The 17,270-nt window shown below is 44.3% G+C and overlaps 2 protein-coding genes across 3 annotated transcripts in view; both read left to right on the top strand.

Moving 5' to 3' along the window:
- CENPE (centromere protein E) overlaps positions 1–17,270 on the top strand; it is a 299,890-nt gene that overhangs the window by 38,453 nt on the left and 244,167 nt on the right. The window lies entirely within an intron of this gene.
- Positions 1,111–13,828, top strand: BDH2 (3-hydroxybutyrate dehydrogenase 2). 2 transcript variants are annotated; one of them, XM_079990326.1, is made up of 10 exons: positions 1,111–1,206; positions 2,056–2,135; positions 3,875–3,953; positions 5,998–6,094; positions 6,524–6,632; positions 8,139–8,199; positions 10,000–10,113; positions 10,294–10,352; positions 11,321–11,413; positions 13,181–13,828. In XM_079990326.1, the coding sequence occupies exons 2-10, from the start codon at positions 2,064–2,066 to the stop codon at positions 13,232–13,234; spliced, it is 738 nt and encodes a 245-aa protein (XP_079846452.1). In that variant the 5' UTR covers positions 1,111–1,206; positions 2,056–2,063; the 3' UTR covers positions 13,235–13,828. The 2 variants fall into 2 exon arrangements, with proteins under 2 accessions (XP_079846452.1, XP_079846451.1); XM_079990325.1 differs by having other exon boundaries at positions 1,115–1,206; positions 1,994–2,135.

Genomic DNA, 17,270 nt, shown 5'->3' with positions numbered 1-17,270 from the left:
AATGTATGACTGTAAATTGATAAAAATCGGAAGCAAGACCTAAGCAAGATTTTAATTTGGTGTGCCGATGGCCATTGGCAGAATACATGTGGATGTTTGCCTAAGTGTATGCAATTTGCAGAATCTGCTTGTTTCCTTGTGAGGTAAATGAGTTTAGCTTGGTATAGAAATAAGCTTCCTTTTTTCTGATGGTTTACACAACCCTCAGCATGGTCTGCATTCCCTGAGATTTGCCTTAGTATAGCTGGCAACTGCCAATAGTAATAAAAATTACGTAAAATAGGTAGACGTAGCACTTTCTCAGTCATGCCCTTCCCAAAGCCAGCATGGTGGAGCTTGCATATTCATATAATCTTTTCTTTTTAGAAGTAATTTATTGCTGTTCATTCAGTGCAGTGGGCAGTATTCAACTAAATGTGTGTGAGTGGAGCAATTTCAGTTTGAATTTTTCGCACTCCTCTCTACACATGCTCCACCTGCCGCCGCCCCAAATCTGCTCCAGGTGGTTGAGGGAGCCATGAGAACAGATTTAAGGAGTGCTGTATTAAATACAACCAGATGTACCGTAATTTTATCGAATTCATTTGTGTGGCATGGCCAACTCTGCTGAACAATTTTTATGAATTACATCTAGCACAAAAAATCAGACCTGTTAGCTATCCTGATCCTAGCATCTTGGTCAATCCATTTTGGCCAGAACTTTCCATGTGGGTGACACATTTTTTAGACATGCATAATTTTGCAACACAGTAATTCAGTTTTACTAGCAAACTAGAGGTTAAACTAACCCCTTTCCAGCCCCAGGAGTAGCATGGGGAGTGTCTGCGCAACACATCTATACACTGCAGCCGACACACCCAGTTTGGAAAGCTCTGGCTTAGCCTATCGACAGTAGCATGAATTAGAGATATATTAGACATATATTTAAACTCCTCTCCGGTTAATTGAAAGCAGTGCCGTTTTGCCAGTTGTCTTTGTTCATAAGTAGCAGTCTGATGCCAACAGTCTTTTATGCATTGCCATAAAGTAGCTTAACCCTAAACTTCACTAGATGGCAGTATTTACTTCTACCACGGCAATGACTTATCTTAACTCGGAAGCAATTTGCCAGCACACTTGAGTTGAATCCCAGCATGCTCTCTGAAAAACACAGGTAACCGCCTCCTGGACAAAGGTCTCCAAAGAGGTCTTCTCAGCACTCCTGAGGTAATTTTTTCCTCCATTCTTGTTCCTTTTCTTTACAAATAATAGACTCTTTCATTTGAGAATGGATTCTGGCAGATGAGAATTGTCTGCACTCTGGCAGTTTGTGTGTGTGCCGTTAGCAAGCATAAGTAGCTTTGAATTATCTCTGCCTTTAGAAAAAGGTTTTGCCATGTGGAAAATAAGTAAAATAACCCAGTCATAGGGGTGGCATATAAATAATAAGAGTATTGTTATTGTTAAATAAAGGACTCAAAGCAAATGTCTAGCCATATGCTTAACCAGGGAAGTCCTAATGCTGCTCTGTTCTGTCTTGGTCAGACAACACCTGGAGTACAGTGTCCAGTTCTGGGCAGCACAATTTAAGAAGGATGTTGACAAGCTGGGATATGTGCAAAGCAGGGCAACCATATATCTAAAGGACTGTCACATGGAGGATGGGACAAGCTTGTTTTCTCCTGCTCTGGAGGGTAGGACCCAAACCAACAGATTCAATTTACCAGGAAGGAGATTCCAGCTCAATAACTTTATGACAGCAAGAGCTGTTTGACAGTGGACAAGTCTCCCTTAGGAGGCTCTCCTTCCTTGGAGTCTCTGCTATCCCTCATACCGAGGAAACCAGACCTCCTGGAGTCTCGCACCTCTCTGAGCTTGTGGTGGCATGCAACAAATATATTAAAAGCAGTTGATCAGCTCCTAGTTACGCAAAAACGAAACCCTGCAAATATGTTGAAATACGTGTGTGATTGGCTCTACAACAAGCATGAAAGACAATGTGCATTTCTTGCAGCTGTTCCTTCTGTAGTTGGCGCTGGTGAATCAGATGCCACAATCTCTTTGAATCACCTACAGGGGGCACGATGGGCCGGCTGGATGGGAAGGTAATACTGATGTCTGCTGCAGCACAAGGAATTGGTCGAGCCACAGCTATTGTAAGTCCGGGAACTCTTACTGGGTTTGCTTTGGGTTGGATTTTGTACAAATGCATCTGCAAGCAGCTGTCACAAAAGTACTTGTGCTTGAATGTATTTAGATAGCGGTGAGGACATGAGCAGGAGAGTACCTAGGGCAGGGGTTGGCAAGGTTTACCTTGCTTGAGCCTGTTCACTGCCGCGGAGCCCCCTCCGTGGGCTGGAGTGAGAGTGCGCGCCCGCCATTTTCTGCGTCTGCGCAGATGTGATTTCCGGTGCCGCAGAAGTGAGTCCCCATGCCGCGCTGTGCCAGTTTAGCACAGCACATGGGGACTCGCCGAGTGGGCGGCTTGTGGGCCAGTTAAATGACCCCTGTGGGCCGCTTGTGGCCCATGAGCCTTAGGTTGCCTACCCCTGACCTAGGGGTTGGCGCAGGCCATGGGGGGGGGTGCAAAAATCATGCCTCTCCACTCTAGTTTGGAGTGGCTAGAAGGCCATCTATCTGTGTGTGTCAGGAGTTTAGCCTACACTCGAGTAGGACCCTGAACTGGACACATGCCCGATTGGCATGTTCCCTCCCTCCTGGTCGATTGTTCGGGAGCTTCATAAGCTTTCTTCAGCCCAAACATCACAGCGACCGATGCCAACCAACACCGGCATACTTAGGGATCTGCAGCGTATGCACATCATGCACGTGACAGACCTCAGCAATTCAGCGTTTTGGCTAATCTACTTTATTTACATATAAACACACACGGCATGGCTCCCTCTCTCTCTAGCATCAGACAGCAAAGAGAAAAAGAACAAAGAACAAAAGTCCCACTTCACGGAACACAGTAACACAAACATCCTGTCTCCATCACTTCCCACTCTGTGGAGTCAAAACATACCACGTCATGTGAAAGACAAAAGTCCCATGACTGCAATCATGGAGCAAGAATTCTAACAGTGTGCTCCCTTGGCTGCCCCTCTGCTGCTCTGGGCAAGGCATCCAGGCTCCTCTGGGTTCCTCGTTGGAGGCATCCAGTCGCTGGCGTGGGCCATCGCAGCAACTCTGCAGCAACCTCCCCATCGCAGCAACTTCCCCAGTCACTATTAGAAGTGTGAGTGGTCCCACTTGGAAAGGGTGCAAGGGGTATGGTGCCAAATGCCAGTACGGCTTGCCAAGGGCACAAGGGAGCCTAGGTAAGCCTCCGCTCTGAGGGAGGGAAGAAATCACAAAAGGGAAATCTTCAAGCGATCAGAGCTAGAGAGTGTAAACCAGGGATGGGGAACCTGTGGCGCTACAGACACCATTGGACTCCTGCTCTCATCAGCCCAAACCAACCTGTCCAATCATAGAAACACAGAATTGTAGAGTTGTAAGAGACCCTGGGGGTCGTCTAGTTCAACCCCTTGCAATGCAGGGATGTCAGCTAAAGCATCCATGACAGATGGCCTGTGAAAATGCCTTCGTATTTAGGAACAGAATATTCCAAATACAAAAATATTTTATTTATTTCACATAATTTATATGCCACTTGATTGTGACAACAACAATAGAGGTTTGATTGGACTATAAATGCAGTGAGAGGATGTGTCATTTGAATCCAATTCTTTGAGAAATCAGTCTTACCTAACTCTGTGTTTGATGTTTTGATGGCAGCTCCTCACAACAATCAGAACATTATCAAACCAGCTAACTATCCATGGCAGCTAGGAGGCAGAGCCCATGTTTTAATCTGTTCAGATATTAACTACATTTGGTTTGGTTTTGAAAGGCTTTTGCAAAGGAAGGAGCCAAGGTCATTGCTACAGATATCAATGAATCCAAACTCAGAGAACTGGAAGCCTATCCAGGTATTTCTTTAGTTATTTTGAGCCTGAGACTGCTTCAGATTTTGGATGGATTTGGGGAGTGGAGTAGAGTAGAGCAGAACAGAAATATACCTTCTGAAGAGCAATTGGGATGGGCTGTCCAATGCATTTCACGTGTAAAGGTGAACTTACCTAATTTGCAGAATTTGAAACAAGATGTCCATTGAAATCCGTGCTTCTCTGAATTTTGCAGTGTAGTTCTCCAGCCAAGAAATGTGTACATAAATACATATACTAGTGTAAAGTGCACATATAAATATATATAATAGTGAAAATTACATGCAAAAATGCATTTTATTAGAAAAGGGAAGTGGAGCTCAAGGAGTTTTGAATTATTATTTTTTTTAAATGCTTTGTGCATCTGTATCTAATCTTGCCCCCTTCTAAAATTGATTTATTGGTGTGTGTTTTTCTTTTTGTAAGAAAATAATAAAAATAAAATCGGGATTAAGGGGTGTTTTCAGGGCTGTGGAGGGTGTGTGTGCTGTGTCCCCTTGGTACAGTGGTGGAGGAAATGCTCTGTGGTGGAGGGGGGACGACAAAATTGTGGGGGTCAAGGAGGGCCGGAGGGGTGAGAAATGTCCCTTTTTTCATCTGAGTTATACTGGAGGGTATGAGTCAATATCTTTGTACTCTGTAAGGTTTGCTTCCAAGTAAAACATGTGTTGTAGGTACCTTATAAAATTAGCCTTGAACACTGCTGGGCTTGCCAGCAAATTCCCAATCAAATTCCCTTGCCTCTAAAAATGAAAAATAAAAGTCCTGACCTGCGTTGTTAACTGAACCCTTTCAGAGCATTGCCTGGCTTCAGATAAATCCAAGTTTTGTAGCAAAGAAATAAAGCTTAATAGCACTTTCTGTCATCTGTATTACTCAGCAATAATGGTTTGATTATAGTTATTAAGCTGTTGACACCTGGGTAGTGTTAATTTTCTTTTGTTAAACTCTGATGCGGAAAAACAACACTTTTTCTACTGAAGGAAATTATTCATCAAGATTCAGGTGGAGCTGTGTGCATTAGGCCTATATTTACAGTGATTTAATATACTTTGAGGACAGCTCACTGATGGGGATGAAAGCCACCCACGTAGAGCTGGGAGAATTTCTGCGAAACATGATCACGCTGCCCCTGGAAGTCCTGTTGACTTTAATGGAAATATATTGACATTCTAGCTCCTTTCGCAACTTCTCTTCTCATGAAGTTGTCTTGGAAGAAGGGCATGAATATGCCCACTGACCGCACTTCATGCACAGAGCCAAGGGCCCGAAAAAGGGTGCTCCTCTCTGCATACAATCCTACACAAGTGAGTGCTTCATGTGATGGAGAACCCTGTACAACTGTTCTTCTAGCTCTGCAGAACACTTTGTTGTTGTTTAGTCGTTTAGTCATGTCCGACTTTTCGTGACCCCATGGACCAGAGCACGCCAGGCACTCCTGTCTTCCACTGCCTCCCACAGTTTGGTCAGACTCATGTTTGTAGCTTCGAGAACACTGTCCAACCATCTCGTCCTCTGTCGTCCCCTTCTTGTGCCCTCTATCTTTCCCAACATCAGGGTCTTTTCCAGGGAGTCTTCTCTTCTCATGAGGTGGTCAAAGTATTGAAGCCTCAGCTTCAGGATCTGTCCTTCCAGTGAGCACTCAGGGCTGATTTCCTTAAGAATGGAGAGATTTGATCTTCTTGCAGTCCATGGGACTCTCAAGAGTCTCCTCCAGCACCATAATTCAAAAGCATCAATTCTTCGGCGATCAGCCTTCTTTATGGTCCAGCTCTCACTTCCATACATCACTACTGGGAAAACCATGGCTTTAACTATAAGGTTCCTGGAGCAGGAACCGGCAAGCCACTCCAGTATCCCTGCCAAGAAAACTCCATGGACAAAGGCAACAGGCAGAACACTTACATGAATTAATTTGTATGCGCAGAGTCTCTCACTGCACAGATGTGTACATACATGCAAGGTAATCATCCTTTATCATGAAATCAAAACAATATTGCCTATTCTGATATGCTGATTTCCTCAACAGGCATCCAGGTTCGTGTGCTGGATGTCACCAACAAAGAACAAATTGAAAAACTGGCCAAGGAAGTGATGAGAATTGACGTTCTATGTAATATTGCAGGGTAAGCTGCTGTCGTGGGTCAGTTGCCTTTCCTTTTCAATGTGCATTTTAAAACAGAAGCACTGGGCTTTCAAACACCCCCACACTGTGCTTTGAAGTCCCAACAATTGGAGCTTCAAAGCTCAGCACTGCCTGATGTTACTATGACCCTCGTGGTCCCTTCCAACTCAACGATTCTATGAAAAGTGGGCAACGCGGCCCACCTGTCAAATTTGACCCTGCAAGGGTGAGGAGATGAGAGTTCAGCCCACTGACCAGGAAAAGATATATCCACCCAGGTATATGGCTTTAGAAGCTTTGACAACATAAGCAGCATAAAAATAACTAAAATAAAATAAAAGCCTGGACAACTTCAGCCGCTGAAGGTATATATGAAAAGCCCTGAAAGCACAGGAAAACAACCTGTTGTTCCTTGTGTCTTTTATGCCAGATTTGTCAGTACGGGGACCATTTTGGAATGTGAGGAAAAAGACTGGGATTTCACTATGAACGTCAACGTTCGCAGTATGTATCTGATGATCAAAACATTCCTGCCTAAGGTAAGGCCAACATGCTGTTCTCTTATCCTTTAGAGGTGTAGCTCACTGTGTGCTCAGTAAAGGGCTGGTAAAAGTGATGTAAGAGGAGAAGGAGCCAGGCCGAGATAATATTTGCAGCTTACAGTTCTCAGAGTGGTTTCACAATCCATCTCTCTTCCCAGGGAACTCTGGGAATTGTAGCACTTGGGAGGGGGATATCAGTCTCCTAACAACTCTCAGAGCCTTTAGCAAACAATACTTCCCAAGATTTATTGGGGGAAGCCATGACTGTTTAACCTGGTATGATTCTGCTTTAAATATATAGTGCAGATGGGGCCTTAGTCTAACCTCCTCCTAATAATTTAATAATTTTTTTTAGTTATTTACTGTACCATAAAAGGTAAAGGTAAAGGGACCCCTGACCATTAGGTCCAGTCATGACCGACTCTGGGGTTGTGGCACTCATCTTGCTTTATTGGCTGAAGGAGCCGGCGTACAGCTTCCGGTTCATGTGACCAGCATGGCTAAGCTGCTTCTGGCAAACCAGAGCCACGCACAGAAACGCCGTTTATCTTCCCGCCAGAGCGGTACCTATTTATCTACTTGCACTTTGATGTGCTTTCAAACTGCTAGGTACCCACTAACAATTTTTCTAAAGCATTTCTTCTGGGGCCCTCCACACTAGTGTTTTATCGCAGGTGTGTTCTGCAACATGGTTTTGACCATTGTTCATTACTGGTGGGTTAATTCTGCTTTGGTGTGTGTTGTGATCCTCCCCCAATGCTATCACATTATTGTTGTCCAGAGAGACTATAGTGCAACCAAGGTGGGAAACGCCCCCTCCCCCCCCCCCAATCCCTCAGGACATTTGTGACATAAAAAGTGAGAGAATTTCAGCAGGAAGTTGCAGGATATGCACTGATGGGAAATGAAGCAATGTGGCTGTCCCAAAACTTTTGCGGGTGCAAAGAGCATTAGAAACAGAATCACGTAGGACCATCGTGAGCAATGTATTTGCAAATGAAAGGATGTTGGAGGGAGGGCCTTAAAGAATTATCCTGTCATGGGACAGCTTATCATGCCATCAGTTTTAATGAAATAAGGTGAGAGCAGAGAACCTCACTACGTATTCCATCGCTGGCCACGAGAGTCGTGGCATGAGACCAAGAGCATATAGATCTTTCATTTGCCCATCAAATATGTGTTAATCCTTCTATGATCTTTGTGTGTGAAGTTTTAAAGCATCTGACAAAAGCTTTCTTTTTCAGTTCAATTGCACCTTTTAAAAAAAGAAAAGATAAACTACATTTGTGAACCCAAAGTTCAATTTAATTGTTTAAAATGACACAGTATTACATGAATGTCTTGCTTACGGGCTTCCCATAGGCTTCTTGTTGGCCACTGTGAGAACAGGATACTGACCTAGACTGGCCTCTCTTTCCCCTGATCCAGCAAAGCTTTTCTCATAGTCATCTGCTTGGTGTTCTTGTGGCGTCAAAACATTTTGTGTTTGCATTTTTCAAATAGATGCTGGCGGAAAAATCTGGTAACATCATCAACATGTCTTCTGTGGTATCTAGTATCAAAGGTCAGTAGCTTCGCAGTTTAAGCACAGCAAGGTTCATGTCATCCTTACCTTATTTTACACATATTTTAAAATGGACTGGTGCCTGTGATATAGGATATTTGGGGGCTATGTCCTTCTGGTGTCCTGTTGGTCTAATACCAATCTAAGGGTCATTTCACATGAATATCTGTATTCATCTTGTCTGGTGGGGACTATGTATTCTTAGATGCAAGTGACGGGTACCCAGTGCAAAAAAAGCCCCACATTTTATGAAGGTTTATTACTGCAGGAACTACTTGCTGTCTTTTAGCATGTTAAAGATTTGTTTCAAAATGTTCCTATGTATTTTGATTATTGTGAGTTGCCATGGGCTTCTTTGGAATGGGGAAGCAGGTTATAAATTTGACATGACAAAACAAAGTTTTCACTATGCAGGACATGGCATGCCGTTTCTTATTTTATTATATTATTGACCTATCATAAACGTATGTAGAAACTAAAATGTTAACCACACAAACAATAACAGAACCATACACAGAGCATATTCAGTATATTAAAAAACCCACAAATTACAGAGATGTTGTTGCATATAGCCAAGTTTTTAAGATGAGTCTATATAGCCCAGCCACAATGAGGAGCGCCATTTCTGACCTTTTATAAAGGAAGCTGTTGTCAGCTTTAGGGCAGCTCCATGAATACTTGGTGTGCCACATCCATTACATTTTGATGGCTAGAGTGGCTTCTTAGAGCCAAGGCTGCACTCTGGAAACATCTGCCTCTGCTTAACACTTGTACCATGGTAAGCATCACTAGGTGTGTCCAAGATGGTGTAGATAATAATATATAATAATAATTATTTATTATTTATACCCCACCCATCTGGCTGGGTTTCCCCAGCCACTCTGGGCAGCTTCCAACAGAATATTAAAATACAATAGTCTAGTAAACATTAAAAGCTTCCCTAAACAGGGCTGCCTTCAGATGTCTTCTAAAAGTCTGGTAGTTGTTTTTCTCTTTGACATCTGGTGGGAGGGCATTCCACAGGGCGGGTGCCACTACCGAGAAGGCCCTCTGCCTGGTTCCCTGTAACTTCACTTCTCGCAGCGAGGGAACCGCCAGAAGGCCCTCAGCACTGGACCTCAGTGTCTAGGCAGAACGATGGGGGTAGAGATGCTCCTTCAGGTATACTGGACCGAGGCCGTTTAGGGCTTTAAAGGTCAGCACCAACACTTTGAATTGTGCTCGGAAACGTACTGGGAGCCAGTGTAGGTCTTTCAAGACCGGTGTTATGTGGTCTTGGCGGCCACTCCCAGTCACCAGTCTAGCTGCCGCTTCTTGGTTTAGTTGTAGTTTCCGGGTCACTCCAACTTCCATTGTCTCTGCCCATCATCCAAGCTGGCTGGGGCTGATGGGGGTTGTGGTCCAACCATGTGTGGAGGGCCACAGGTATCTTACAGCCTTGCTTTTATGGGTTGACCAGGGGAGAGGCAAAACTGGGGTGACCTCCCAACAACTGCAAGTAATAGAAACCTTGGGTAGAAATGGAACAGCTGGAGAAATGGGGTCTAAATAGTGCATGGCAATATTCTCAGGGGCACAGAATGCAAACACACACACACACAAAAGCTTTCTTCTATAAAAATCTATCTGTGCAATATGTTTTTAGAAGAGAACAGGGAATAGAAGTTCAGCTCATCACAAGATTATTTAGAGACAGCCAATGAGAAGGCAGGATGAAGGCTATATAGAGATGCAAAATGAGCTTTTGCATTCTTTGGTATGATCTGATTTCCTGATTCCCACCCCTGATCTCTTTCTCAGGAGCTGTTAAGAGGTGTGTCTATGGTACCTCAAAGGCAGCAGTTATTGGACTTACCAAATCCATAGCTTCTGACTTCATTGGGGAAGGAATCAGATGCAACTGTGTTTGTCCTGGTAAGAAGCTTTCCAGCATCTTTGTTCTGTTTCCAAGTTCATGCAAAGACATCTAAAGTTTACATTTTAAGGGTGAAGCCCTCTGGGTTATTTATTAAAGTAACTAATATTTTCAGACAGATGCCATCAGATGCCATCAATACCTGATGCCATTTAATTAATGTTTGGGTATTTTCTTAGGCACTATTGACACTCCTTCTCTGCAGGAGAGAATCCAGGGCAGCCCTGATCCAGAACAGGTGGGCAATACAATTTATTTTTTTGCATTATGACACACAATCCGGCAGTGATAAGCTATTTAAAGCACCTTTGTTCTCCACAGGCTGCTTCAAAACATTCATTTTTCACCATTTTGAACCTGGGATTTTTAACAAGTAAATAGAGTAAAAAGTAGAGTGAAATGTAAAAAGTAAACAGATCCTCCTCACCTCTGAATGTAGATAACTTATTCACCGCAAGACTTTTTTGCAGAATGTATTAATTGGCTTTGCTTAGCCATCATAGTAAACTATGGTTTATTCATAAACAATACCATAGTTGGTTGTAATGGGAATGAGCCTAGCCTACCTGTAGGCTTATGTACTCCCCGATCCTCCTCTTGTTTCCAATTTGCATTAACTATAGTTAAGCACTAATAAACCATAATGATTTTAGCTATGATTTGTTTGCAACAAGTCAACTTCAAACCATGGTTTGTGAAGATGGCTTGTTGCAAGCAAACCATAGTTAATATTAGCCTGTTTTGTCAGATAACACAACTGGCTGTGGTTATTCAAAAGCAGAAAAGAAAGCTTTTGTCTGTAAGAGGATTATAAGGGAAGTTTGTGAGTCTGTGGCAGAGCTAGGCTTGCCTAAATGCAACAACTGAGCTCACAACCCTATCGTTTAGAAGGGGCAGAATGCTCTTCTGCCTGTTGGCAGCTGTTGAAGTGCAGCCTCCTTTATAAATATTGACATCTCTTGACCCCATGTACAGGTTACCTTGACAGTTAGATGTCTCAATTTGCCTTGGCTTTCCCCTCTATTTTCTTTGAACAGTATCTTGGGAACAACATTCGCGTGGAAGTTTGATACACTTCCAAACTATTCTAAACGATCTGGGTGTGGATTTGAAGTATCGCATGATGAAAAATAACGCCAGGGGAAAGTCCTGTGTATGAGAACCACGTCTAGATTTATTGATGCAGTGAATGCTTTTTATTTCCAGGCACTGAAAGACTTTATGGCCAGACAAAGGATAGGTAGGTTTGGGACAGCTGAAGAAGTAGCCCACCTGTTTGTATACCTGGCTTCCGATGAAGTAAGTACAATGGGTCAGCCATATAGCAGTACACCAGGTTGTCTGAAATAGTGCCTCTCTAACAGCTAGTGCCAACAGGCTTCTGTTTGCTGACACCTGAGATAATGTGTTTTCAGGGCCCACCCTATTCCCTTGACTGTAATCTGTTTCAGCTGTTTCTAATTCTGAAATTTAAATTATTGCAACCCACCCTGGGAATTGCTGGTGAAGCACAAGCAGTAGTAACAACAACAATAATAATAATATAGAACTGGGTAGGGGGCCTTAGGCCCCCTCATTCTGGCCCCCAGAACAAGCCACAGGCCCCATCGCTCACCAGTCCTTGTTTGAGTGCTTTTGACTGGCTGGAATGGTTCCTTGAATTCTTATTTGTCTAGAAGGAGGGTAGAGAGGGGTTCGTTTGTTGTTCCAGCCACTCAGAACCTTTAATTTGAAGCAAGTAATGTTAGTGAGGTGAGGTTTTGAATCCCAAACTGTGTCAGCAAGTCGGAGGGGTGGGCAGAGGAGGCTGGTGGAACAGGATGGTCCAGACAAAGGGGTCAGCGATTTGTGGGGTTGTGCCACCCGTGAGGAAGGAGCCAGAGGAAAGAGCCTGGGCAGTCAGGGACAGGAGGAGAGGAGGTTAGGGAAGAGTTGCAGGAAGCCGAAGAGGTGGAAGAGGCAGCCCCAGAGAGAGATGGGCCATTAGAAGTTCCTCCATCTCCTCCCTCACTGACACAAAGGACAAGGAAGGGTTTACAGTGACGGAAGCAGCTGGAGCTGCCACACAGGAGACATCAGTTGCTTGCGTGCACCATGTCAGATGCGGGTGTGTGTGGTTGTGTTGTTGTATCCCTGGTGTGTCTCTTCCTTGCACCTTAGGAACAGATGTAATCCAAGTGCTTTGCCAATAAAGAACTATGCTTTCCATCGCTTGTCCCCACCGGGGCTGGGTGTGCTCGGGACAAACTGTAGTTGCAATCCCTACAATTTAAGATCCTTCTTACATACTTGCACAATTGTCTCAAACTCTTCCTCCCTCTGCTGCCTTGCCCCATCCAGTGAGAGCCAAACTAAGCATGACAGTATCAATGCAATGAGCAATGCACTGATATTAATGGAAGCTGGTGTCGTAACTGGGCCCAGTGCCATCAAGTGAAGGCAGTGGAGCCTGCTCAGAATCTAGCGGCTCCTGGGTTGTCTCAGTCCCATCTGCACAAGGCCCCATTTTGGGGATTTTCACAGGCTACTGCTGGCAATCTACCTCCACTTCCAGTCCCGCCCAGACAGGATTTATATTGCAGCCTTAATCCTTTCACAATGGTCATTTAGTCATATGGAGTTCAATCATTTAATATTGGTTGGGACCTATTATGTACTGAGTTGAATAGGATCCAAACTGCAGCAGTCTGATTGGTCCTAGAACAATAAGATTCAGAATGCAGCAGTCTGATTGGTCCTAGAACAATGCAGCAGTATGATTGGTTGGCAGGAACCACCCAATTATGCTCCAGATAGAAGTGAATCCACAACCTGATTGGCTTACAGTAGAATTCCGGAATTAGCCAATCATGTGCAGCCCATTGTGTAAATAATGTATATAAGGCAGATACTTTGAGGGGACTTTCATTCATTCCTCCTCACCACTATGAGATGAATAAAGAGCATGAAATCACTTTGTGACTCTGAGTATATTTCAGGACCACTACATTTATAGTACTGTATTTACTGAGGAAACAATGACTTGAATAATGCTATATGCTCAAACTTTGTCCTTGCTTTCTTCAGTCAGCATTCATGACTGGCCAGGAGTACATCATTGATGGAGGCTGGAGCATGTGACCTGGTACCTGGAGATTTCTGTTTGCAAATGCTGAACGTCAGAGCTTGGAATGGTTTTGATGCCTAAAATGAACAATTTAATCAACCGTCTAATAGGTGCTAATCCAGTCTTTCTCTACGCAATGGATTTGTTTTAGATTTTGTTTCTCATTTATCATGACATCTTCACTCCAGCTTTCGTGTCCACTTCAATCAGATGCATGTAATCCTAAATTGCTAGGTGTGTGCGCTCATGCATGCACATAGTGGGATGGGGAGGATCCAGAAGAGTGAGGTCAGAGGCAAATAAAGAGCATAAAGAACAAACGCTGCCAATTGCAAAAAGCAAAAAGTGTTAGTGATGGCAACAGAAGCATTCTGGCATTAATAAAATGATTGATACAAGAGATGGAATCAAAAACCCTGATCTCACTTCTAAGTCATAGAATTTGATTTCCGAATCTATTGTAATTCAACATTTTTATGCTGGAGCTTCCTTTGATGAACTAGATGGCCCTTTCAGTTTCACAATTACGTGGTGTGCCTTTGTTCCAGAATGGCTACATGTTATTGCCTTACAAGTGCCTAATAAAGTTAATTCCACTACCAATTAAATGTAGTTCTTTTCAGTTCCATGCATGTGCACGTACAACCCTGCTTCCTCTTGTACAACACGGAGAGCCATCGGAATTAAGGAAGGCTATGGAAATTGACAGCTAAAAACAGGCTTTTAACAATTACCGGTTGGAAATCAAAAGGAAGGCTTAAGCAGCTTGCAGTGTCTCTCTTTTCACTTTTCCTCAAAAGATATCACAGGCTTACCATTTACTCAAACTGTTTTTCCCATATCACTGTGCAGAGTTTGTGCCAGACTTGTGTCCGGGATTGGCGCAGGGTAAAAGAACTGGGTGCATCTGAAAAACAGCCGCCTTGCTTTAGTAGCAGACCTTATAATTCAGAGAGGGGAGCGTCTTTTTACACAGGGCCACATGCCCGTATTTGGCAGAGGCAACAGTGGGCACAGCTGTGATTGTAAATTTCGCCTTTGTATAGAAAGGTAGTTTCCACACCACACAAACACACCTTTCCATCAAAGGAAGCAAGAGGCATCATCAGTGCTGCAGGACACATTCCACCCAGGCAAAAATGCCAGTAGCAGGGGTGGCCTGGGGAGAATCTCACAGGCTAGAGAAGCTTGGAAAGGGGCTGCATTTGAACCCTGGGCCAGAGGCTTCCCACCCATGGAATAATAATTACACAAGAGCAGTCAGTAGGAGACAATATTTACCTAAGTGGACCAATGGCCCATGTTGGTGGAAGGCCACTTCAGGTATTGATTTGTTCAACATCTCATAACATGAAACTGTGGGAAGAGGTCCATCCCATTGCTACTCTGTGAAGGAGCTTTCGTTTCCATACTAATCCTTTTCACAGAGCTTGCCAACATTTCTTAACTAGCTTTTTACAAGCCAGTCTGTACCACGTGTTTGTCAAATCATTGCAGCAATATTTTTCAGGCCTGCTTTGGGGGGGAGGGGGGAATGCCACTGCAGCATCAGTGTGGACAGACAAAGGATTTCAGAGCTCCTCTGACATTTAAGTAAATTAATGTGATACATTAAGGCTGCAGTGGAGGGGATGCTTGCTGTTTTATTAATGGACCGGTATGTGTAAGAACAAATAAACATGAAAACAAATGCATCTTCCCTAGCAAACAAAGCAAACCCTAATACTCTAGGGTGAAAGGTTCTAACTTAATTTGCCTAATGGTCATCTGGTCCAGCAACCTGTTCTCAGAGGCCAATCATATGCCACAAGCAAGACATACAGTGGTGCCTCGCAAGACAAAATTGGATTCCCTGGTCCTGAATGGGGTAACTGTGCCCCTGAAGGACCAGGTGCGCAGCCTGGGAGTCATTTTGGACTCACAGCTGTCCATGGAGGCACAGGTCAAATCTGTGTCCAGGGCAGCTGTTTACCAGCTCCATCTGGTACGTAGGCTGAAACCCTATCTGCCTGCGGACTGTCTCGCCAGAGTGGTGCATGCTCTGGTTATCTCCCGCTTGGACTACTGCAATGCACTCTACGTGGGGCTACCTTTGAAGGTGACTCAGAAACTACAACTAATCCAGAATGCGGCAGCTAGACTGGTGACTGGGGGCGGCCACCGAGACCATATAACACCGGTCTTGAAAGACCTACATTGGCTCCCAGTACGTTTCCGAGCACAATTCAACGTGTTGGTGCTGACCTTTAAAGCCCTAAACGGCCTCGGTCCAGTATACCTGAAGGAGCGTCTCCACCCCCATCATTCTGCCTGGACGCTGAGGTCTAGCGCCAAGGGCCTTCTGGCGGTTCCCTCATTGCGAGAAGTAAAGCTACAGGGAACCAGGCAGAGGGCCTTCTCGGCAGTGGCGCCCGCCCTGTGGAACGCCCTTCCAGCAGATGTCAAAGCGATAAACAACTACCTGACATTCAGAAGACATCTTAAGGCAGCCCTGTTCAGGGAAGTTTTTAACGTGTGATATTTTATTGTATTTTTGCTTTCTATGGAAGCCGCCCAGTGTGGCTGGGGAGGCCCAGCCAGATGGGCGGGGTATAAATAATAAATTATTATTATTATTATCCGTTCCGTGAGGCTCTTCGTATAGCGGTTTTTTCGCCTTGCGAAGCAAGCCCATTGACAGCTTAGCGGATTAGCGCTATTAGCGGTTTAGCAGCTTTTAGCGGATCAGCTGATAAGCGGCTTAGGGCTTAGGAAGGGGGGGGAGGGGAAAAACCCCGCAGGAACTCGCAAGACATTTTCGTCTTGCGAAGCAAGCCCATAGGGAAATTTGTTTTGCGAAGCACCTCCAAAACGGAAAACCCTTTCATCTAGCGGGTTTTCCGTCTTGCGAGGCGTTCGTCTTGCGGGGCACCACTGTAAATGCCCCACCCCACCACCCACGTAATTCCCAGCAACTGAAAGAACCTACGTTGTGTGTACACTCTATACCTTTAAAGCATATTATTTCTCAAAGAATTCTGGGTACTTCCTGAACAAACTACAGTGCCAAGTATTCCTTGAGGGGAGGAATGTGCTTCAAATATGTTTTAAGGGTATAGTGTGTACACTGCTGGCTGGTAGACAATGCAACTCTTATTCTCCATGAATTTGTCTTAACCTGCCTCCCTTTTAAAAAGCAATTTAGTGACCACTGCATCCTGTGGCAGACTGTTTAACTTTCCTTGCCACGTTTGCTTTCTACCTGCAACAAATGTTTCGAGTGCCTCTTTTAAATTATTATTATTATTATTATTATTATTATTATTTATACCCCGCCCATCTGGCTGGGTTTCCAACAAAATATTAAAATACAATAGTCTATTAAACATTAAAAGCTTTCCTAAACAGTGTTTCCTGAGGCCCCAATGTGTGACATGATGCAGTTAACGCTATCAATTAACACAATCAGAGAGAGAGAAAGAGAAGCAAAACAAAATTCATTTAGCACCAGAGAGCAGCCTTGCTTGAAAGTACAGCCTGGAAAGCCTCCAAAAACACAGGAACTGCATCTCTCTTGGCTGGAAATAGGCCAAAAAGGACCTCCTTGAGACGCACAAAGCAGAATTAGATACCCGGGTTCTGTGACAGTGTATCTCAAGGCAAATCTAAAAAAATGTACTGTAGTATAAACACCGACAACTGGGAAACACTGGCCTGTGAGCGCTCCAGTTGGAGAACAGCCTTTACCAAAGGTGTCATGGGCTTTGAAGACACTTGAACGCAGGATGAAAGGGAGAAACGTGCTAAGAGGAAGGCACACTTGGCAAATCCACACCGTGATCAACTCCCACCCGGGAACTAATGTCCCCACTATGGAAGGGCGTGTGGGTCCAGAATTGGCCTCCACAGTCACTTATGGACTCATTGGTAAAACCATGTTTATGGAAGACAATCCTACTCGGCTACGAGTAATCGCCAAAGAAGAAGAATGATAGCAAAACCACTTCAAAGCGCCTTGTTAGCGTTTCTCTCTCTCGCTGCAACAGCAGGGAATTGCTATAGGCCTGGAGA

The sequence above is a fragment of the Podarcis cretensis genome (genome assembly GCF_951804945.1).
Source record: "Podarcis cretensis genome assembly, chromosome: 9".
Lineage (NCBI taxonomy): Eukaryota > Metazoa > Chordata > Lepidosauria > Squamata > Lacertidae > Podarcis > Podarcis cretensis.
This window is presented reverse-complemented; position numbering and strand designations above follow the sequence as displayed.